General features: G+C 47.6%; 1 protein-coding gene across 5 annotated transcripts in view; it reads left to right on the forward strand.

Moving 5' to 3' along the window:
• LRRFIP2 (LRR binding FLII interacting protein 2) overlaps positions 1-23567 on the forward strand; it is a 105236-nt gene that overhangs the window by 57797 nt on the left and 23872 nt on the right. For 2 of the 5 annotated variants that reach the window (XM_027859361.1, XM_027859363.1), the window contains exons 4-6: positions 15721-15765; positions 16931-17047; positions 18550-18621. In XM_027859361.1, coding sequence (XP_027715162.1) covers positions 15721-15765; positions 16931-17047; positions 18550-18621 — 234 coding nt within the window. Of the gene's footprint in view, positions 1-2338; positions 2381-3845; positions 3912-6194; positions 6270-6796; positions 6845-6925; positions 6971-8534; positions 8583-9218; positions 9273-11172; positions 11242-12538; positions 12629-15720; positions 15766-16930; positions 17048-18549; positions 18622-23567 lie in introns of all 5 variants that reach the window. The other 3 variants (XM_027859362.1, XM_027859365.1, XM_027859360.1) reach the window with 2 other exon arrangements.

The following is a 23567-nucleotide window of genomic DNA, read 5'->3' on the forward strand; positions in this document are numbered from 1 at the left end:
ATAAAATCTGCAGAAAGTTTGGCTGGCTACAAAAAATGGAAGGGGGAAGGGGAGAAAGGGAGAGGACCCTTCCAGCTTTCAGACATGCAGAACCTGTTGTCAGCCAGCCCAGAAAAGAAGCCTCCTGAGTGCATTCGTCATGGGTTCATGATTATTTGAAGCATGTTTAGACCAATGGCTGACTTAAGGAGACAATTCTGTGAGTGATCAGAGGCCCCCTTAGACTTCTGACATAAAGTAACCAGAATAGAAAATGAATCATGCCAGCACAGTTAGATTTTCATTGGGAACAGTTAGGCCTTTCACTGTTCATATACTTAGTGTCTGTGACCTCAGTGTAGGCCCTAGCTGAGAGCATGTGCTCCCTCTCCAGATATTCTGAGAGTCTGTCAACAAGCATTTATTTATGTATGTACTAGGCACTGTGAGCTCCAGTGACACATGGTGGACCTAGATGCTGTCCCTGCCCTCTGGGGACTCCCAGTCTAATGACTGCAGAGGGAAGGTGCTGGCAGCTTGGGGGCACCCTGAAATGCTTCCTGCAGAAGGGGAAGGAAGCCAGGGAAACTTCGGGAGGTGAGGGAGGAGAACGTTTCAGGCCCAGGGTGGTGTTGAGGGAGCAGCTGGTAGCTCAGTGAGTCGTAGCTTTACTAGAAAGTGTGCTGAGGGGAGTGAAGTGAGCAGCACTAGAGAACAGAGGACGTTCTATTTGATGGGGAAGGTGATGGAGCCATAGGAGCTCACTGAGCGAGGGAGGGATGCTTAAGAAGCATCTCGGCTTTGACAGCTGGGAGGGGGATGGCCTGGAGGCAGGGAGGCTGAGGAAGAGGCTATTGCCACGGTCCAGGTAGGTGGTGATGAGGGCCTGCCCCCTGGGGTTTGTTCTGTGAGGGCAGAGAGGGGGCATGGGCAAGAGGGCTGTGTGGGCCTAGAGGACTGGGAGGAGAATGGTGCCCATGACAGTGCTAAGAAGTTTGGAAGAGGGTGACAGAAGAGGGGAAAGATGATGGATGACCTCTAGGGTTTTAGAGATGTGGAGTTTAAGATGTCCAATAGGCAGTTGTAGATGGAGGCTAGAGGTCAGCAGAGAGCTTGGGATTGGACAGATAGAAATGCAGTGGAGTCCATGGGTGTCCATGGGCATTGAGGAGATGACCAGAGAGAAAGAAAGGAGAGTAGCCAGAGACAGTATGGGAGGACATCTCTGCTCCTGGCCCCGCCCGCCTCCTACCTCCTTACGTTGAAGGCGGGGTAGATCATATCCCCTCCAATAGAGGACAGGCCTGGGGCAGGTCAGGGGAGGGAACAACACAGCTCCATATCTCCTGCCAAGCACAGTGCCCTGTATACAGAAGGAGCTAATGAATGAGTTGACTTTGTCCATTCCCATGTTGGGTGACTCATTACTGTCTCTGATTTCATTTAAAAACTAAATTCTGGCTGTGTCTTAGACCCACGGAGGGCAGAGTGGGGCACTCTGGAAGGAGAAAGCTCCACCCCTGGGCTGTAAATTGCCTGAGACTGAGGGTCGAGGCTGAGCCCTTTGTAATAGAAAGCAGTGCTTTTCAAGTTGGGTTTCTGGGATGTCTTTTGGTCTCTTTCAGTATGATTAGGATACTTTACCTGATCTTTTTTCCTTACACTTGCTTTCTAAACCTCCAGCCTACTGGAGAGTCATTTTTTTTTTAAACAATTTTATTTATTATTTTTGGTGAAGCAATTGGGGGTTAAGTAACTTGCTCAGGATCACACAACTAGTGAGTTATGTGTCTGAGGTTGGATTTGAACTCAGGTCCTCCTGACTCCAGGGCCGATGCTCCACCTACTGTGACACCTAGCTGCCCCTGAGAGCCATTATTTTAAGGAAACACTCGTCATCATGGACAGTTTTCCGTATGTACTTTTCATGTTTATTTTTAGAAAAGCAAGATCACAGTCACACGCAATAGCACGTGCCCTGTAACATTGCCCATTGATTTCTGTGCGGTCACTCAAGACCACCTCAGCACCGCATTTGGTCGGCGTTACGAATCCTTGACCTGGGAAGGCATCATGAAAATCTTTAGTCCAGGTTTCCCTATATCACCACTGCCCCCATACAACCACCATCTCTTCTTTTTCACTTGAGGAAACTGAAGCACAGAGATGGGAAGGGTAGGCAGTTCCAAGATCTTGCACCCATCCGTAGCAGACCTGTGATTCCACATCAGGGCTGCTTTGTCTTTAATGTGTTTTGGCTTTTAAAATTGATCAATTTATGGTGCTAATGAAAGTGTTGGGTTTTTTCCTTCTCATTTCCTTCAAAATGTGACCAAATCCATCGCCACTGGAAACTCAGTATGATGCTCTGAAGGCTCGGTCTACGAAGCATTCATTTTCAGTATGTGGTCCATTTGCATGGTTCTCTGTTAACTCATTAATATAACTTTTTTAACTACTTGGCGTTACTAATCAGACAATTTGGTATTTAGGCATGCCATAATTTTAATTAAATGCTTGCTAGCCAAAAGAAAATAATACTTTTATATAATTTTGAAATAGTTAACCATTGAGGGGTGGGGGGAATTGCCTTTGGAAATTGCGAGAGTGTATCAAAGATAAACCCATTCCTCTAAGAATGAGGAGATTGCTGCTGACACTGTCTTTTCTTGAAATAGCAAGCTCCCGATGATGAATTTTCATAACTCTGTTAGCCTGATCAAGTTTGAAAGCCTGTAGAACAGAAGTGGGCCAGGTTCACAGGGGTGGCCTGCGATTTCCCTGAGCATGGTGTGTCTGTCACTGCCTCCCTCTCGGCAAGCCCCCAAAGGCCTCTTTCTCACGATTGGGTATTCTGCTTTGACCCGAGAGCCGAGGCAAGTGAGGGACTGAGTCTGTTTAGAGCTTGTCTTCGATTTCCAGCCTCTGTGCAGCCAGACACTTAGGACTTTCTAGAGGGAAGAGGACCTAGAATGATTTAAAAAAAAAAATCATCCATCAGTCTTCTAGTATTGAGAGTTTACTTTGGAATGCAGCTACCTGTGTACACGTCCCAGAGACCTGTCAGGTCATCATTGGATGAGGGTGAGCCTGACCTGGGTGTTACCAGCTCCCAGCCAAGTGCAGAGACAAGTCCTCCTAGAACCTAGAAAAAGGTGTCTCGATGTACCTAGAACCCCTTATGTCCAAGTCATTTCTCCTCTGAGGTACACGTACTTGTTGTCCTGTCAGACATTGTCATTCAGCTCTTTGTGGGGGCAGATGTTTTCCCCCTAAATAACTGACACTGAAGTATTCCACCATAGGTAGAGAGTACATGTGCATGCACATAATCACGTGTTCATGTGTATGCAAGCACACACATACACATACACACACACAGAGGTTTTTTTTTTTTAGCGGAGGCAATGAGCTCTACTTGGCTGATACCTGTTCCTTTGCTTGGGTGGCCACGTGGTGAGATAGCTGACCTGGGGTGTGGGCCACCCATGACTGTGGGCAGTGTTCTCTTTGTGCCATCCCTCCTCAGGCAGAGAGCTCTGGGTATCTTCAGCCTTCCCTTCAGATGCCCATGCTGACTGAACCCTCGATACCCTACAGGAGGAGATCTGAGCTCAAACTGGAGTAGTTCCAAAATCGAGCCAGATGGGTGCCAGCTCTCAGGCCAGACTTTTGGTATCCAGTGACTCAGTGGATAATCCCCTCCCTTGATTTATTGACAGTTGGCTGCATAGAGGCTATCTCAAACTCACTCTTTGTCTTGGATTCTCGTTAGCGTGTTAAATATGGATTTTAGTTGACTTTGACTTTGGTGGTTGGTCTGAAAAACATCCTGATACTTCTTTAATGAACATATTTGCTTCCAGAGCCATGCTTATGCTGACTCTTCCAGCACAAAGAGGAGGTCTTCTAGTTCCTACAAAGACCCCTTGGTTAGTAGTGTTGTGTGTCTCTGGTAGGCACTGCATGCGTGTGCGCTGTGCTAAGTCGTTGTCTCCCCCAGAATGTGATTGCTTCACTTTGGCTGATGTAGCAAGTAGGCGTCCTTAAAGCCCCTCACAACCCTTGGTCACACTGGGATTCCCGTTAAAGAGGTTTCATTTAGTGTTATACGTACTACCAGGACTTCACAAAGTTATTCACAGCACAGCGACTGTTCCATCCTGTGGATTCCAAGGTTATCATCAAGGAAGTGCCCGCTTCCTTCTTTTAGAAAGTATGTATCTGAAGTAATTTTTATGTTACTGGCTGTACCCAGTGATGGCGAGATTGTGATCCTGCAGTTCTTTGGTAAGTTGGAAAGCATTTTCTCATAGAAACAGTGTATTCTATGTGGTGGTCAGGTGACCGGGCTGCTCAGCAAAGAGACCTTGAGTCCCTGGTGTCGCCTGGCCACAGCACTATTCATAATTCCTAAGAGTCCTTCACCACAGCTGCTTTCTGTGGGAGAATGTGTCCAGGTCAGCAATGATCAATGCCAAGAACATCTCTGACCCGGGAGCCTGAGGGGGCCATCGCCCACCCCCTGGCCACTGGTAGTAATACCCAAGGCTGGGCTGGGCTGGGCCGGGCCGGGCCGGCATGGAGAGAATGGGTTCTGTCGGTGGTGCGGAGCTGATACCTGAAAGGCGGGAGTGTCTCCAATGGGTAGGGCCGGGCGCTTGCCTAGGGGTGTCGAGGCAGACCTAGGGGGCAGAGGAAGGGAGATGCAAGGAGGAAAAGCATGTTGTGAGGTGGGAGAAGCTGTTCCTGTGCTTGTCAGACACAGCTGGGCAGCTGTTTGTGTACGAGGCCGATTCTGAAATGACCCCTTGGAGCCTAGCCGCTGCCTAGGTTTGCTGTGCCTTATCAAGAACTTGAGATAGGCAGTTATAGACCTAGGTGAGGTTCCTTAAACACAAATGAGATGCACAATTACTTGTCTTTTGTTACATCGAAAGATCTTCTGTTACTGAAGATCGGGACAAGGGTTTACCTGAGTTTCACTTCTTCCCCTGATTATTCTTTGTATGACTCCCTGGGCCTTGATTTCTTCATCTGTAGTATGGGACCACAGGACTGGAGTTGGGAGGCCTCAGAAGAGAATGAATTTCCAATCTTTTCAGTGCTTTTGCCAAATGGGTTTGGAAAAAAAGCCATTATTTACTTGAGTGAAATTTGCACAGACCCTCATCAGTCTGGCGTGAAAGTTAATGACTTATTTTCCTTCCTTCTGGCTGAGGATTGTTTTCTGTAAAGAAGGAAGTACTGGTAAGAATGTAGTTTGGAAACAGTTTAATGTCAGCCTTTTTAGGGAGAGACAGCCTGCTAATGATGTTCCTCTGACTTTTCTGTTTAAGTGTGTGCTAGCACTTTGGGCTGTGGGTTTTGGGGACCACAGCCTTGGTAATAGCAAGATAAACTCTTTTGTGCTTCACGAAACCCTTCCTTTCTCTCTCTTCCCCATTCCTGTCAAAGGCAATACGCCCCTCCTCCCAGTCCCTCGGGCTCCCAGCCTGGGAGTCATCCACCCCTCACTCTCAGACCCCCTGTTGATTTCACCTCTGCAGCATCTCTGAGTTACACCCCCTTCTCTCTGACACTGTCACCCCCTGGTCCAAGGCCTCATCATCTCACATCTGGGCTATTGCAGCAGCTGCGTGGGGGGTTTGCCTGACTTGAGTCCACTCCAGTCCATCTTCTACTACAGTGATTTCCCTGCATTGCAGGCCCACCCACATCAAGCCCTATTACCTCCAGGAGCAAATGTTTGGTATTCAAAGCCCTTCTTAACCTGCCCTTTCCTACCTTTTCAGTCTTCTTTCACATTCCTCCTCAGCACATACTCTTCCATGCACTGACACCAGCCTCCTGGCTATTCCACTCTCCTGGCTCCAGGCCTTTTCTCGGGCTGTCTGCCTTGCCTGGGATGCTGTCCTGAATCCGCTCCAACCACTGACCTCCTTGGCTTCCTTTAAGCCCCAACTCCAGCTTCCTCTTCTGCAGGAAGCCCGCTCCAACCTCTTCTTTGTGGATGACTTCCCATTTATCCTGTTTGTCGCTTGCTCTGTAGGTGTTTGTTTGCATGTTAGGGCAGGGACTGTCTTTGGCACCGCAGTGCTTGGCCCATAGTAGGCCCTTAACAAATATTTATTGTGTATTGTTCGTTTTGTTTCATTCCCATTGCTAGAGTGGAGTCAACGTTAAGCCCTGCTCTTCCATTTTGCTTCTTGCAGAAAGGCCTCTACTACGACCAGAGGAACTATAGCAGCCTCAGACACAGCAAGCCCCCCTCCACCTACTACACTCGGGTCTGTTGCTATCTTGCTTCTTCTCGTTTAAGGATCTTTTATCCTTTTAGGTTGGAACCAATCTGTGTGAGGTGATAATGGGTGGACATTGTGTTTTGGTGCCTTTTCTTGTTCATATTTTCTGGGTGGATGTTGACTGTGCCCTGTGGTGGCACACGTGACAGGCAGCTCACGCTTGTAGAGGAGAGTCCTGCTTTAATTAACCTGATCAACGATGGAGTAGGGAGAGGGCTGTTATTTTTGCCCTATCCCATGATACTCTAGTCTTGACTCATTTTCTGTTATTTTCATCTATTGACACCAGGATTAAGTGTTCATTAAAGTATAAAAATATTTCTAATACTTAATAAATACATTTCATCTCAAGCTTTCAATCATAGCCTGGAGAAGTATTGCTAATGACTTTGTTTTATGCTTTTGGGTAATTATGTCCAAAATTGATCATGAATTGTGAAGTAACAAGTTGTTAGTTTAATTCTTATCTTGCTACATGATAACAGACTTTTTTGTTTTTCGTTTTAAAACAGTCTTCTTCCTTGTGCAGTGACCCTCTGGCAACTTCTAAAACTCACAGGGTTAGTACTGCATGAGATCTGAGTCGTCTTTTGAACTCCTGCTTGCTTTTTTTCAGATTGGAAAAATCCCTTTTCTTGTAGGTTTCTCGTGCTGTAGACACTGGTCTGATGAGAAGTGCCAGTTTGGTTCGTATGTGCCCCACCCCCACCCCCCGATTGTGCATGACGGCGGGCTGCTAACGGTGTGACTTGGCAGCATAAGTGTGGATAAAGCAAGGCCTGCTAGGTCAGCTGTCATAAACTGTAAAATAATTGTGCCATCTGTCGTCTCAGAAGATGGTGCTCCTGGCCCATCATTTAGAGTCCTGATGCCTAGACTGTGTAGTCACGTGGGGGTCAGTGCACAGTTCTGCTCTCTAGTCCCCTGATGGCAAATAACATGCTTAGGAGGCGACTGGTTGGGCCAGCGCTGATGTTCTTGGCTTTAGACCAGAGAGGAGAGGGAATTGACCCACGTGGTCACATCTGCACCTCACTGGGGCCTGAAATGAGGGCAGACGCAGCAGGTTCTCTCCCAGCAGCCTTGGCTTTGGGTGGCATGGCCTCATGGCTGACAGTGAAGACTTGGAATCTGGAGCTTGCAGTTGGCTGAGGCTTTTTTCCTTTTTCTGTATCTGCTCCTCCGTGACTTGTCTCATCAAACAGATTGATCCTTGCCCATGTGTAGACCACAGAAAAAATAAGCTATTAGTACTTGATGGTCATTGCTCATTTTTTACCAATAATGAGAACACCAGATTTGGATCTGAATCGCTTTTGGCTGGTCACAAAAATCAGATTGCTCTTCCAAGGAGTCGGGTTTGACTGGCATCCCTGTCCTGGCCCTGGTGCTTGTGACTTCGTGAGCCTCACTTCTCACGTCTGGGAAATCTGGACGATAATACTTGTACTCCCTCACAGAGTTTTTAGGAGAAAACTGTTGATCCCAGTGGAGTTGATGTAAGATGCCAATGTCATCGAGGAAAGGCTCTGAAGACACTTCCTTCATTAAGATTTGCCCAAATCCACTTCTCCTCCTTGTTTGATCCTGTATGGGAGGGCAGGTGCTAGAGTTATTCTTCCTATTGTGCAGAATAACCATTGAGCGTTCGTGAAACTCTTGGAGGGAGAAGCCTGTGTTGGGCAGTGAGGCCCAAGATGGGAAGCTGGAGACAGCCCCTGCCTTCACGCGGCTGACCTTTCTTTTGTAGTCACCACGTACACAAAGAAATGCATAGGAAATGCCAGCAGAGAGTCCGGGGTGCCCAGCAGCGAGGGGACTTGCCCAGGTCACGTGGCCAGTTTTGTCTGCAGTGGGACTTGAAGCCAGGTCTTTCTGGCTTCAGGGCAGGCGCTCTCTCTTCTGTAGCCCAGGGTCACTCATACTGTGACCAGGACTCTGGATTCTGTTACTAGACTTCATTCCCCAACACCTCTCAAACCATTGTTAATACTGTAAGGGCATATTAAAGGCCTGACCCTAATTTCTCAGGACTCTCTTGTGCAAGAAGAGAACAGATCAGATCGGTGTTTAGGGGCTAGGTGGAAGAGTGCCCAGGTCCTGTAAGGGAAGGGTAGGGGTGGAAGACATCGAGGTGTTCCTTAGCACTTCCAGACTGGTTTGACATTGAGTGGACAGCTGCTGTGCGTTTCAGCCTTTTGCAGTCCCTCAGACACCGAAGAGACACGTCCTCTTTCCTTTGTTCTCTAGGCGTCTCTGGGTGATGTGGGATTATACAGCCCGTACAGTTCTCGAACAGTGAGTCTTCACCAGGGGAATGGGGAGTTTGAGGATGGTGGTGTGTATGTGTGTGTGTGTGTGTGCGCGCGCACGCGTGCATGTTTGTGCTCGAGGTGGGAGATACACTTTACTGATGGAAAAGTGCCATTTTTCAGGTACCCCTATGATCTTCTCATCCCCTGGGACCATTCACCAGCCCTGTACATGAGGTAGACAGACAGACAACAAATTATGGCCTCTGTTCAGGTCATTTTCACAGAGTGGCTAAAACTTTGTTTAATCCTATTTTGGTGATGCTTCAGTCAAGTCAGCAAACATTTATTAAGCACCTGCTGTGTGCCATCAAGAACAAAAGGCTGCCCGATCCTGCAGTAGGATAAGCAGATGGATTGTCCTCCTCCTTTCCCTTTAGCCCCATAGAGTGAGGATACTTTGCCCAAAAGCACTTCTGGGTAACCCTCTGCCTTTGCTAGATCCTCTGGGTGGCAAGGACGCATTCTGTACCTGATTCCCTAGGGAGCAACACCCCACCAGCCCTTGGGCCTGCCTTAGATCCCTTAGGAATCAATGACAAATTTCAAGACCCATGTAGTGATGAGAGTGTCAGAGGAGCTGAACACTGTTTTAAAAGCTTTCTTCTTGCAAATTTTGTAGCCATCAGAATACAGTTACTCATCGAGAGCAAGTTCATCCCGGAGCAGCCCTGTGGTGAGAACTCTTGCTGCCTGTTGGCTCTGTGCAGCGTGAACACCTTGTGGCTTATCCCCCTGGGAAGCATTTCTAACATTCAGAGTGCAGAACATTAGGTGTTTGTATGCATGGAGTGGCAGTTTCACACAAGTAAAACTAAGCATGCTAACCCGAGAATTAATTGGTCTTCAGGAAGCCACTTCTTAAAATTGTGTCTTCTACTTCTCTAGGCTTGGAGAACGTAATCTTAGAGGTTTCTGACTTAGCTCTAGAACCTGTGCATGTGAAGGAGGCAGTGTGAGGCAGTGGGAAGAGCCCTGCCTGGCTTTGGAGCCAGAAGACACCACCTGCTACCCATGTGACCTTGGGCAAATCACTTAGCCTCTCTAGACCTCAGTTTGTTCATCTGAAAAATGAGAGGGTTGGGTTATGGCTCCCAGAGTTCCCTTCTAGCTGTGGATTGATGATCTTTTGAGGCTATTTCATTTTTCATGGATTAATGGATGATCTTTGGGTTTGTAGAGGACCTGAAATGCTTTTCATCTCACTCAGGTAGGTGAAAACATAGGCTTGTTAGCATCAGCACTGTAGCATAGGAAAAAAATTACTTTGCAGAGCGAGTCCAGGTAGGCTTTCCTTCTTCTTTCACTATGGCCAGATGCCTTTCCTGGGTTAAGCAAGGAATTAGTAGTGGAATGAGAATCAACATAGGAATTTTAAAAGAATTTTTGCACATAGGGAAAGATTTCTTTTCACTCACGTGGAATAAATCTGCTTGTTTTTTGGGAAATTTAAGTATAATGGTTGATACCTTTAGTCCGTTCATTTTAAAATGTGACATATCTCTTATCTGTCCATCCGTCTGTCCATCCATCCGTCTGTTCATCTACCTGCCCGCCCATCCATCCATCCATCCATCAGCAGAATTTTGCGTTTTGTGGCTGGCCTATTGTACTTCATCTTGGAGTGGAGTTACCTCACTTTGTTACATGAGGTCTATTCCCTGGAGACAAACTGAAGAGGTTGTGATGACCATTTGGATGTGTGATAGACATATATTGATATATACATATATTTGCCAATGGTGTTTCAGTATGAGATTATTTTTATTTACTTATTTATTTGGCAGAAGTATTTTTGTTTTATTTTGTGCAGTATTATACGTAATTATTCTGTGTGCCACGTATAACTGTCATAGTTGATGAAACAATTAGACTCGAGGGTAGAAAAGTATTCTGCATATACACGACAGCATTCCTGTTACCAGTGTCTACGTTTCAGCTTGACAGCAGAGGTTCTTAAACTTTCTTGTGCTGTGGACTGCTGTGGCACTCTGGTAACATCTATGGATCCCTTATAGAATGTTTGTTGCCTACATTCAAAATGGAAGGAAATGCTCAATTTCAGCTAGAGGTTCAGGAGAACGAAGATGAATTCCCCCCCCACCCCAGGTTAATGGACCCTCTGAAATCTACCCACAGACCACAGTGGGGTTCATGGAGCCGGGTGAAGAGCCTTTGATCTGATCACCCCTTAGTAGGCGGCCCCCGGCGTCTCGTCATATCGTCAGACTTAGAGTGGACGTACACTCGGTTTTATCCCTTCTGAAGCTGAGCGTTCCTGACCTCAAGTCATCTATTCTAAGGATTATAGGCCTGGGTCACCACACCTAGCCTTCTCCCTTTTTTAAATTAGAAAAAAGAAAGACAAAATGTTTGTTTTTGTTTCTGGTGCCTCTCTCAGGGCATGCTCATTTCATTTCGAAATGAATCTCCCCAACTCCGACTCTTCCCCCAATTCATGCCCCAGAGCATGTTGTGTGAGTGCTTGCTTAAGAGGAGTGATGTATTGGGAGCACCAGCGACTGCCCACGGCCCAGTGAACTTTTTAATGATCCATCTCCTTTTACCACGAACAGTTTTCAGATGATGACGCCGGGAGTCTCGCATCTTCAGGTCATGCCAGCCAAGGGCGAAGAGCTAGTGTGGTGAGCCTGGTTTGCATGCTGGCAGAAAACCCCATGGGCAGCAGCTTTTCACACTCATTGGGTTTTTATTTTTATTTCTAATTGCCACAGTATGGTATTTCAGGATCACGTTGGATTTATTGCAAGTTAACCAACATTGTGGGATGGCCAGAAAGCCAAGGTTAGCTTGTGTCTGTAATGTGGCTTCGGACGCAGATCATGGAGAGGAGGCCTTTGGCCTTCCCAGTTGTGATACTTAGACTTCACAAGCTTTGGTCTGTAGTTTGGCCTCTTGTCCTTTTTTGGAGTTTGAAGCTATGAACCAAGGTCTTTGAGCTTTTCGTTACTTTTTGTTGTGTCATGCATGTGCAATATGCTGTTTATTAACCTCAAAGAACTGCCTTGCATCGTGGTCAAAAATACAATGTGCAAAAGTCAAGGAGGCCCTCATGGCAAACTGGACATTCCTGGCATGATAGACACGAGTCACAGTTTACAAACCTACTGCTTTTAAAAATGTTTTGTGTTTGTTTCTGTTGCCAAGTGTGAAAAGTTACTAGTAAAAAAAAAAGGGGGGAGTGAGATGTGCATCCTTCTGGCCTTTGTGCTGCTGTAAGAACTGAGCTTATAGAGAAAGCAGAAGGAAAACCCAGGTGGGGACTTCAGGGAATAATTAAGTGCCAGTGTCCTCCATGGGCTTCTCGGTGGAGACGGAAATGAGACACAAAGATGCCAACTTGGCAGAGAATGTGTTTAGGGAATGCAGATCTCCATTGTACAGGTCCTGTTTACCCAGCCAATCTCCCTGAGGGAGTCTTTTCCCACAGAAAGGAATGGGGTCTTTTTATCGGTTCAAATCTTAACTTCTATAGGAGGACTTTCCTGGTCCCCTCAGCTGCTTGGCCCTTTCCCTCCGAGATCACCTTCCACCTGCTCCGGCTCCGTGTCTTATGTGTATCTATTTACCATTAGAATGTGAACCCCCTTGAGGACAAGGGCTGGTTTTAACTTTTCTATATTGGCCAGGGCTTAGCATATTGCTTAGTAACTTGGTAAACTTAGGGCCTAGTAAGTGTCTCTTGATGAACTGGTTGGTACTGGAAGGCTACGGTGGCCAAAGCTGGCAGACGCTTTGGGAGTGAGTTGTTAGGGTGTGTGTGTCTCCCCCTCATTGGACTCAGTGGAACACAATCAGCAACAACTTTTGGTCTTTGATTTCACTTCTCTTTTCACCTTCCCTCTGAGTGTTCTGTTCTGCCCCAGTCCTGCCTCCTCTCTTTACCAGTTGTGAAATGACCTGATTTTTCTGATGTTGAAGGTGTCCGCCGCTGATTACTTTAGTCGTTCCAGTCGGAGGGGAAGTGTTGTCTCTGATGTGGACGATGTCGTTATCCCGGATTTGAGCAGCGTGAGTGCATTGCATGGGCCAGTCACGTGGACGTGGCAGGGCCTCTTACTCGTCTGCAGTGGACATTTCCAGACTAACAAAGTGAAGCGTGCCTCCTTAGAGGATCTATTTTTCAAATCAGAAACACAACTGTCTTGAAATAAGCTTAGCGAGTAGAAAGCCGTCGTCTGCACGTCCGGTGGGTTCTCATCACCACCTTTCACTTGCTGGTTCTGGGAATGTGTGACCTGTAACCATCCTTGTGCTTGAATCTGACTTCACTAAGCCCACTTTCATTTTGTAGAACTTGTGTTTGTTTTACTAAAACAGTCTGTGTGAAATGCAAAGTCTTAATTGCCAAGGCTTTTTTACTCTTTGACTTGTTTAACCACAGAATTGAATCCTTGTTGAGCCCAGCAGGGCTTTCCCAGTTCACAGGAATGCCAGATCGGTTAGTGAAGAGTCTGAGTCAAAGAGGAATCCCAGGCAGAGCTAGGCCAGTGATCCTCATGGCCTCAGCGGGTCCTGGAGAGCCTGCTGGCCTTGGAGTTGTAGCAGCTGGGTTCAAGCCCTTTACCCTCCCCTGGCTGTGTGACCCTGAGCAAGTCACCTACCTGTGCAGTGCCCCCAGGCAACAATTGCATAGCTTATACCTGCAGATCATTTGGCAAAGCTTATCTTGTTTTTTATCTTGACCACCTCCATGGGATATAGGTGTTGTTTTTAACCCCATTTTACAGATGAGGAAACCGAGGCAGACAGATTAAGTGACTTGCTCAGGATTCCACAGCTGGAAAGTGGCTGAGGCTAGATCTGAGCTCAGACATTCTTGACTCCAAGTCCAGTGCTCTATCTACTGCACCCCCTCCTCACATCAGAAGGGTAGAGATTTTTCTGTTAGCTGGCTTGATTCTTGTCATATCTTAGCTGCCTGCCCACTCTTAGAGTAGTACACACTTCCTACGCTGTTTTCCTGTGTTCCGGCAAGTCACTGCAATAGTTCAGGTATGTCTCTGGTGGGGACTGGAGTGCAAAATTAAGTTACTGATGTTGGGACCCAGTGAAACACAGTGGAGCCACCCAGAGTGTGGACAGTCCAGCTCGAGGGCCGATCTCCTCATGTGTGCTCCACCCAGTCAAGTCTTGATGTTGGCAGGACTCAATGAACCTGTAGCCAGAAGCAGTCCAGTTTCCTGGTGCTTCGGGCTCATAGTTAAGAGCATGTTTGTCGTGGTACTCACAGAGATGCACGGCAGGATGACCTCCACGGGCACCCTAGCTCTGCTGTCCCAGAGGCTCCTAGTGCCGTGTCTCCTGCCCTTCTGTTACCTTGTGTTAACTTTGTATGTATTTGTTGTGTGCCCTCTACCAGAGTGTAAGCTCCTTGAGGTCAAGGGCGGTTTCCTTTTTGTCTTTGTGTTTCCAGAGACCTGCCCAGGGACTTAGGATGTGATAGATGCTCAGTAAATGCTTACCTCCCTGGAACCATGCAACCTCCTCTGTGGTCCTGACGGTCCTGGGGCAGCTGGCAGAGAGCCCCGGCTGCTTGATGGGATGCCAGGATGAGAGCAGCTTCTGCTGGCTTAGCTTTTCTTGACAGAAAGGCCATAGGCATGGCAGCGCTGGTGCCCCTGGTGGGAGCCACGTCACTGCAGTCCCAGTAACTGGACTGCGGCATGGCAGATGGGGGCGTTTCTTCTGCCTTTCCTCCCTCCACTGCCGCAGGCTCTGCTGAGTGTCCAGTGGCCAGAGCCAGCATCAGGGAGAAGGCAGCAGAAACGCTCCAGTGACGTCCCAGCAAGGCCACCTCAAAAGTGGAAGGGCTCCGAGTCCCCAGGTTAGCTGATGCTCAGCTCACTGTTGACGTAAGTGGGTTCAGGGTCTGCTTTGGGTGATTTCTCTTTTCTGGGGGTTAGGCTAGGGAAGGAGTTTGTGTTGATTTGGAAAAAATGCTTTAAACTTCTGAGTGCACAGAACAAAAGTTGAAAAGTGTTCCTTTGAAAGAGAGTTTAGTGAAAGGCAAGGGCTTCTTATCATGGAAAATAATTTATCCAGTCCTAAAATCGTGGGTGGTCCTGTGGCCAGCTCCGGACAGATAGCTCCAGAGGCCAGGTTACCAAAGTGCCTGGAGGGAGGTGCAGCACCACCATTGACCTCCAAAACGTGATGGGTGACACATGGACATTTGGAGAATCAAAGTGAACTCAAATGAATGTTTTTAAGGCCTTTATAATAATTAGAGACACCCATATTGTAGCAAAATCAGAGGGCTTAGAGGCTGAGGTGGCATTAGGATTGCCACCTCAGTTGGCAGGTCAGTTGGAAGTCATTCCCATGGAGACATAATGAATGTGGTAAATAGAGAAATGGACGTATTTCATTATACAAATTAGAGGGATTTTACTTGGAGCCAATATCTTGGTATGTAAACATTTTTACTCATTTTTGTCTCTCTTTAGTCTGCTCTTTAAGTACTGAAATGTTGAAAGTTCAGGTCTAGGGAGAATCCAGGCTGTTGGTTGTTTCTTCAGTGCCTCGGGGGCCAGTCGTCCCGCCTCTCCCTCCTGGGCTGGCCCATCAGTCCTCTGGGGGCAGTTCGGCTGTTTTCATTTGGTTAAGTCTCTCTGTGACCCCTGCACGAGGCTCTGGCTACTTGGGGCTTCTTCATGCCAGTTTGTCTTTGGCTGGTGGTGCCTGCTGTTTACGGTGTCATCTAGTATTTGCTCAGGAAGAATGTTTTTCCACTTCAGAGTAAAGTCAGATTTCTCAGAGTTGGCATCACTAATGCTGGTTTTCTGTCTTAACGCTATATAGAGTTAACAAATCCATGCGGCCTTTGGGCTGAGCTGTGGCTAATCACTCCTGTTTTCTGTCATGACTTCGTTGGTTCTCAGGAAGTTCAGGATGCCAAGAATTCATTTTCTCCTTTCATTTAATTGGATTCACTTAATTGGAATTTGATTCATTTATCTTACAGGGTTTTGAAACTTCATTTTGGGTTTATGTGTTTGTTTTAGGAGAGAGTGGGGAGCACTGCAGATGAGATGTAACTTCTTTTAAAATCAACATGATGTGAATCTTACCTGATTTTTACCTTCGTTTTTCTTTTCCAGTTGGATGAAAAGTGCGACAAGCAGTATGCTGAAACTTATACCAGGGTGAGTGTATTAACTGACTTGAAGAAGTTCTTAAAATGAATCGAACGTGTTTCCTCCTGCCCTGACTCCCCCGTGGTTCCTCACTGTTGCCCCTCTTGTGGTAAAGAGCTGCCCCTCTGCCTTCGTCGGATCTCTGCCGAAGAGTTCCTTTCAAACCTGAATCATGAGAAGGAGGGAGTTTTATTGTTGTTGCTGCTGATGAATTCTCTCCCTTTGACTTTTTGATTTGCCATCGGCGTTTAGAGCTGACAGAGACCTGAGAGGCCAGCCCTTCGTTCTGGTGATGAGGAATCTGGGACCAGAGAGATGGGGCTCAAGGTCACCCAGGCAGGAAGGGGCGTAGCCAAAGCCTGGACCCTTCATTGATCTGTCACTGTTCTGTTCCTTTGGAAATGGACATTTCATGACGAACATTAAACAGAACCCATGAGAAGTGGGGGTCCCCTGAAGGCCTGAACAGGTTCCTGCACATTGAGTGCATTTCTTCAGAGAAAGGAATTACTCTTAAAATAGTTTTGTACAATCCCTTTGTAGTGTTTTCTGAGAAAGACTGGCCCATTATCTGAGGGAGGCTTGGATTCATCAGTCCAGAAAGGTGGACTTCTGGGCAGTTTCGGGGAAAGGCATTGCCACAGCCACTGAGGAATATGGGGGAAAGAGAGGGGTTGGTTTGCCACTACTGCTGTGGATGCCCCAATAAGCCATTGGATTTTATGCTACCCTTGGAACAGGGGAGGTGGAGATCTTGCCTACTGGAGAGCGAGAATGGAGGAGGGAGTGTTGGGGGATAAAGATGGCTGTGTGTTGGAGACACACCTTTCTGGGCCTCAGTTTTCTCATCTTTAAAATGACAAGGTTGGATTAAATGACCTTTGCAGTTTCCTCCAGCTCTAAATCTCTGATCTTGTGGTCCCTCGAACCTCATTTTGTTATGTGCGATGTGGTACAGGAAGGTCTTTTTTAAAAGCAGTCTGCATTATCATCATTACAAATATTAGCCCATGACCACTCTTCCTTCCCTGGTACAGACACCACGGTGACTTCCCATTCCCATAGAACACCAGGAGTCCTGGGGACCTTCTCTCTTCCTCCCACCCCCCTCTGTTGTCCCCCGAGCCATCCTGCAAGAGCACAGGTGTGACCTCTCATGTGCTCTTCCTCCTAGCCCTCTTCTCGAAATTCTGCCTCAGCAACAACACCCCTGAGTGGGAGTGCCTCCTGTCGAGGAAGCGGAGACACAGGCAGCTTCGTGGATCCTGACGCTTCCTTAAGTGAATTACGGGTAAGGGCGCGAACGGAACACGTGTGTTCTTCTTTAAAGAACTCTGGCCCTGCTGGCGGGTATTTTTAGGGCCTACTCAGAGAGGCGGTAGAGATGCTCTCTTTTGTAACTATGGTCGTTCTGGAACTACGGTCCTGCTCAGGCACTTCAGAGCAGTGAAAATTGGGTCTCTCCCGCTGTTCCACTGGGCCCTGGGCGTTCGCTGTGCCATCTGACCTTCCAGTCTGGCCTACCATTTCCCAGAAGCCCAGAGCAGCAGGGCAGATATTACCCTTGTTTCCTCCAAAATAAGTCCCTTCAGTTACCAACAATGTCTGAGGGGCAAGAACCCAACTCGGTGTGTTGAATCCCTAAACCTGGATCCTTTCTCAAAATCGTAGTTTTAAATGCATAAAATAAGATACATAGGATTTCAAAGGAACTGATTATATTGAAATACAATTATCAAAATATTTTTTCAAAAATTCACAGATTCCACCTTAAGCATCCCTGAACTAAGCTATCCTTCTGTCACATCAGCCTGTGATTTCCATGATCACTGGGCACAAGAGCGTGTTGTATGGCTGGATCATTAGTTTTGGCTCCCTGGTTAAGTCTTTCATCTGAGCCGTTAGCCAGGAGTGAAGGAGGTGACAGTCTTTGTCTTGTAACCCTCCTGAGAGGGAAGAGAAGCAGAAGTCATCAGCCCACTGAGGCTCAGGTTGGCCACTGTGGTCATCCTGGATGAGCTTCTGCCTCCATGGAGGACCGACCATCCTCAGCTTTGGCCTGACGGTCAGTCCTCCAGCATCACCTCCCCTGCCCTCAGTGACCAGGTGTCACGGAGAAGTCTGCTCACTTAGATCTGCGTGCTCATTGTTTTAGAATTTACCTCAATCTGTGTCCAAATGGCAGTTTCCACAAGTCCTAAGGGGAAGAGTTATGCTGTAGACAGGCAGTTTTTAAATGAAGTAGTTTTACCTCAGATCTGTTGGCAGCCAGATACAGGGGGGGGTCACTGTGTCTTGAGTGATCATTCGGTTGGTTGTGGGATCCTTGTGCCTCACGGGCACTAGAAGGAAGTTGTGGCATCTGCCATGAAGCCACCAAGGCCGCAAGGGTGGGCTTGGCACCTGCCTGTGAGTGAGGCGTGGCCACCTGGGCATGGCTTAGCCATGCCAACTTGGGAGAGCACCTCTTAAGGCCCAGCAGGGGGAGGGACGAGTCACTGGCTCTCAAGTTGTGGGGAAAAGCATGGAACAAGTGATGCGATTTTCAGCCCCAGCTTAGCGGTGAAGAGGGTCACGTGGACTGACCCAAAGGCCTTCAACCTGCTCTCCCTCCTGCTTGCCCTCCAGCCCTTTCTGGTCATCTTGAGTAAGAGTTGTGCTTGGCTTGCTTTCATTTGTCTGATATCAGTCTGAAATGGGCAAAACTTAATTCTCATTTCCTTTGGAAATTGTTGAGCTGTAAATCATTTTTCTGCATGATTCTCTGCAACGGTTTCTTCTCATGTCCTGCAGGATATCTATGATCTTAAGGACCAGATACAAGATGTAGAAGGGAGATACATGCAAGGGCTTAAGGAGCTCAAGGTACCAGGGTTCCAGCATTCCCGAGCATGCTTTCTGTACGAAGTCCCAGTGTCCGCAGAGGCTTCTGACCTCACTGCACAGAGCTTTACTAACAGTGTTTGTCTCTGAAGCATGTGCTTAACCTGCCCCCTCCCTCCCTTCCCTGAAGGGTCACCCTGGGGTCAGGGGTGATGTCGTTGTCCTCAGGTTCTAGGCTGCTGACCTTGCGGGATCCCTGGGCTGTCACTTACTTCACCTGTGCATAGGAATGTGGTGTTTTCATTGAGACTCAGTCTTTGAAGAAAGAACTGTGATAGCAATGGTTAGGGGGCTCCCTCTGCCTTGATAGAGTCATGACAGGGCGGGAACAGCACTCTTACAGGGTAGATATGAAAATAGACGTCATATAATCCTAGCTGCTTTTAGTAGAGTTAGTATTCTAGTACCGCTAGTACTGGACGAGTCTGCAGAGAGAGCTCCAAACCCCTCAGTTTCCAGGTACAGAAATAGGCTCAGAGAGGTGAAATAATTTGTCCGAGGTCAGACATCTATTAAGCACCTGCCATGTGCCAGGCACTGTGCTAAGCTGTGGGGATAAGAAGAAAGGCAAAAGCCTGTGCCTGCCCTCCAGGAGCTCCCAGTCTGATGGGGGAGGCACCATCCAAACAACCCTGAGCAAACCAGCTCTGTGCAGGGTCAGTTCACCAGCCATAAGGGGAATAGAAGGTGGGATTTTATCTGGGACTTGGAGGAAGCCAGGAGGGAGAACATTCCAGGCACAGGAGACTACCAGTGAAAATGCCCCAGATCAGGAAATTCAGTGCATGGGGCCTGTGGGACCCCCAGGCTTGGGACGTGACATGAATGAAGGTCCAGCAAAGGTGACTGAGGAAGATCACAAAAGGCCAGAGCAAAGAGAGTCGAGGAGGAGGAGGAGGAGACCAGCGGTGTCAGAGGCTGAGGAGGGTTTGGTAATTGTTACTTTGGGAAGAGCAGTTTTGGTGAAATGGTGAGGTCAGAAACCAGACAGTTAAGAAGGGAGTGAGAGGACGGAAAGTGGATGCCCCTGTTGTAGGCTGTCTTTTCAAGGCATTCAGCCCCGAAAGGGCGGAGAACTGTGGGCTGATAGCTAGTGGGGATGGATGGGTCAAGGGAGCGTATTTTTGAGGATGGGCCTGATTGTATGGAGTGAGTGGGAATGATAGAGGAGGCAGTGTGCTGGAGAGGACAGGATGGCATGGGATCACTTGTGCCTGGAGAGGGGTTGGCCTTGACCAAGAGAGGGGCCCCCTCTAGATGAGAGAGTGGAGTGAGACAAGAGAGTGGCAGAAGGCACTGGGGTGATGGGAGAGGAGGAGGGGGAGGAGGGGAAAAGAGGGAACTTATACAGGTAGCACGGAGCAGGTCTTCTGACTAGAAATCTAGTTTTTGACTCTACGTATTATCTAGATTAGCCTTTGTGTCTACTTACCAGGAATTCAAATTAAATATTTTAGCAAATGGGAAAACTCATTTGGAAAATAGTGTTCTGTAGGAGACCATTAAAGTATTCATTCCTAGAAGATTGGGCAGTTAATAGAATTGCCAGACTGGATGAATCGAAAGCCAGAATTAAGGTTGCTGGGAGAAATATCAACAATCTAAGATGTGCAGATGACACCACACTGATGGCAGAAAGTGAAGAGGAATTAAGCAGGTTCTCGATGAGGGTGAAAGGGGCGACGCCACAAGCTGTATTGAAGCTTAACTTAGAAGTCTTGGCAATGGGTCCTGTCACTTACTAGCAAATAGAGGGAGAAGAAAGAGAGGCAGTGTCAGATTTTCTATTCTTGGGCTCGAAGGTCACTGCAGACAGCAACTGCAGCCATGAAAGTTAGAGACACTTGCCCCTTGGAAGGAGAGCTAGGGCAAATCTGGACAGCATAGCGAAAAGCAGACATCACCTCGCTCACAAAGGTGTATAGTCAAATTTAGGTCTTTTCCAGTAGCATCGTATTCCCTGTGAGAGTTGGACTGTAAGGAAAACTGAGTGCCACAGAATTGACGATTTCAAATTGGGGTGCTGAAGAAAACTTTTCAGAGTCCCTTAAACAGCAAGGAGACCAAGTCAGTTGATACTTAAAGAAATTAATTCAGGCTGTTCACTGGAAGGTCAAATACTGAAGCTGGAGCTTAAATACTTTGGCCATATAACGAGAAGACGAGACTCATTGGAAAAGGCCCTGATGTTGGGGAAGATTGAAAACAGAGGATGAGATGGATAGAGAGAGTGTCATGGAAGCAGCGGACGTGAGCTTGGGTAGACTTTGAGAAATAGTGGAGGAGGAAAGGGCCTGATGTGCCGTGGTCCCAGGGGTCACAAAAAGTTGGACACAACTGAACAACCACAAGGGATTGCAACTCATCTTTCACAGAAAAAAAAGTTCCATGGTACTTGCAAAGTACTATCCTTGGGAGGCAATCTTTTTTGTTGTTGTTTTTTCAGTTAGCCCTTGTGAGCTGCGTTAACATTGGTTCTTACCAGTCACATTAGTCTAGAAAGATGGTTATTCAGCAGGCATTCATCACTGTTCTAAATGGGAATGTTGGAGTTGGGCCTGTTGCGATGAGCTGTGTAACCAAGAGGGGTCCACGGCTGTTGAGTAAGGGGACCCCGTCAGTAGTGGCTGCCATCTTAGTGGAGGCCCGAAGGAGCTGAGCTGTCCACAAACACTCAGCATGGAAAAGGACACTGTTGTGGACACATCTCCACCAGGGCTGGATGGGATAAGAAGACCTAGGCAGAAAGATCATGGCAAAGGAATGAATGAGGGCAGGGCAGAAGCCACGGTCACCCCGCACTGTGTCAACTTATGTTGGAAATGTTTGGCTAGGCCGCGCTAGGGGATCCGCTCTCTTAAACCCCCGTCTCCTGTACAGTCATGCTCAGAATATCACCTATTAGAAAAACAACCCCGAGAGGTCCAAGGTGGGACTTAGTTGCATCCTTTGGTCATATTCCTCACAGCAGAGGAGGGGAGGATGGGTAGTCAGGCTAAGATCTAGCAAGCTAAAGCACATGTTCAGAGAGTTTTTGTTGTTTCATTTTTGAGTTTTAAAGTTCCTGTCAAAGTGCTGCTCCCCTCCCAATTATTTCATAACAGAGGAGTTTCTTTTTTTAAATCTTCTCATTGTTTCATTATTTCCATGTAATGCTTGGTGACATAAAGTTTAAAGAGGATTCCTGGGCCCCAACATTGGCCCTCAATTTATTTATAGACAAATTTTTCTTCTCAGTGAAATGCTAAATCCATTTGAGCACCCCTATTTAAAAAAGCCATAAAGACATTATCTTATAAATGCCTTGGTCATTTTGATTTGGGTTAAGTGTTGGCCATGTACCAGTGTAGCTGACAGACCTAGCAGAGCACTGGTTGGCATATGAGCACATGACTGCAGTTTCAGTAAACATGGTGGCCTTCCCTGAATGGCTTTGCTTTGGGTATCTTAATATTTTCTCTTATTGTTGAAAAAGAGCATTTCTTGTTTGCTGACTTAGTGTCTGAAGAGCTCCTATTCTGAGGTGTACCTCTGCATATCTGGAGGCAGTGTTGGTTGTCTGTCTGTCCTCATGTGTTATCATGATGTCCTCATTCAGCCATTCTCTCACCTGGGAAACGTTGGAGTTTACCTCAACTCCATGATGCTGGAGGCTCCATCTAGCTTTGAAGCGCTGTGACCCTTGTTTCTGACTGCCTGCAGGGGAGGAGGAGGAGGAGGAGGAGAATGTAGAAACATCCTCCTTGAGTCCAGTAGCAGAACAGGAGAAATGACTGATTGACACTTGGTTTTCCCTTTAAGAGGAATACATGCACTCAGAATTTGGTGAACATTTAATGTTTACATAAAAGATGAGAACTGTTATGCCTCCTTTTAACCTGGATTTAGTCAGAAATGACAGAAGTAATTAACTTGCCCCCTTCTCTGCTCTGGAGGGGGCAGCTGTTCCATCCCCACATCATGGGACGTTAGTCTCAAGGCCCTGCTTTACCCCTCTATGCCAGAGGGTTGGGCTGAGTTAGGGTCAGCAGGAAGGAAGCCTCCCCTCCTACCTTGGGCAGTGCCAGAATCTTGGGACTCTGGCCTTCCTTCTGCCTCCTCCGCTACAGTGGTGCAGAGTTTCTGGCTTTGTGCTGCAGGGCTCTGTAGCTGTGGGACAGAGCCCCTCTGACCTGCAGCCCAGGTTTTTCATGGCTTCCCCCCCCCCCGAACATTCGGGGCATCTTCATGCCTGTGGAGGATGTTTGGTTTTTCAGTTTCTTGTTTCTGTGCCTTCTTAACCATTTTCCATCGTTTCCCAAAGTCTGCTCAGATGAGTCTGTGACCTTGTCAGATCAGGGCTCCCTTCACCAGCTCAGGTCACAGCCATTGATACCCACCCATCCCACAAGCCTCTCCTCCATGTCCTCCCAAGGGTTTGCTCCACCAGAGAAGTCCACAGCTCTCCATCCCCCTCATCATCCTTCCCTCTTGCCACATGATCAGACCTTCTCTTCCTGTCATACTGTTACTCAATGACATCCTTTATTTCTCTTCTTCTCCAGCGTTCTTTGTGGTTTGTGGATAGGCTACAGCCTGCCTTTTCCCACCCTGTACCTCTCCATTGCCCTCAGGTCAGGTCAGACACTGTGCCAAGCCCTGGGCACATCAAGTCAAAACCAGCTCCATTCTCATGGGACAGATGATGTCCAGAGCCAGCTGTACACATCCAAGCAGTGTCATTGGGGGCAGTCTTAGAGGAAAGGCGGTAGCATGGAAAAGGACTAGGAGAGGCTTCTTGTGGAAGGAAAGTGAGGCTTGAAGCCAGGAGATAGATGGAAGAAGGGAGAGCGTTTCAGACATCAGGTGCAGCCAGTGAGAGGACAGGGAATCAGGGGAGGAAGTGTCCTGTGTCCCTGGGTCGTAGAGTACGTTCAAGGCCTGGAGAC

Source organism: Vombatus ursinus, unplaced genomic scaffold (genome assembly GCF_900497805.2).
Source record: "Vombatus ursinus unplaced genomic scaffold, bare-nosed wombat genome assembly UNPS02014166.1, whole genome shotgun sequence".
NCBI lineage: Eukaryota > Metazoa > Chordata > Mammalia > Diprotodontia > Vombatidae > Vombatus > Vombatus ursinus.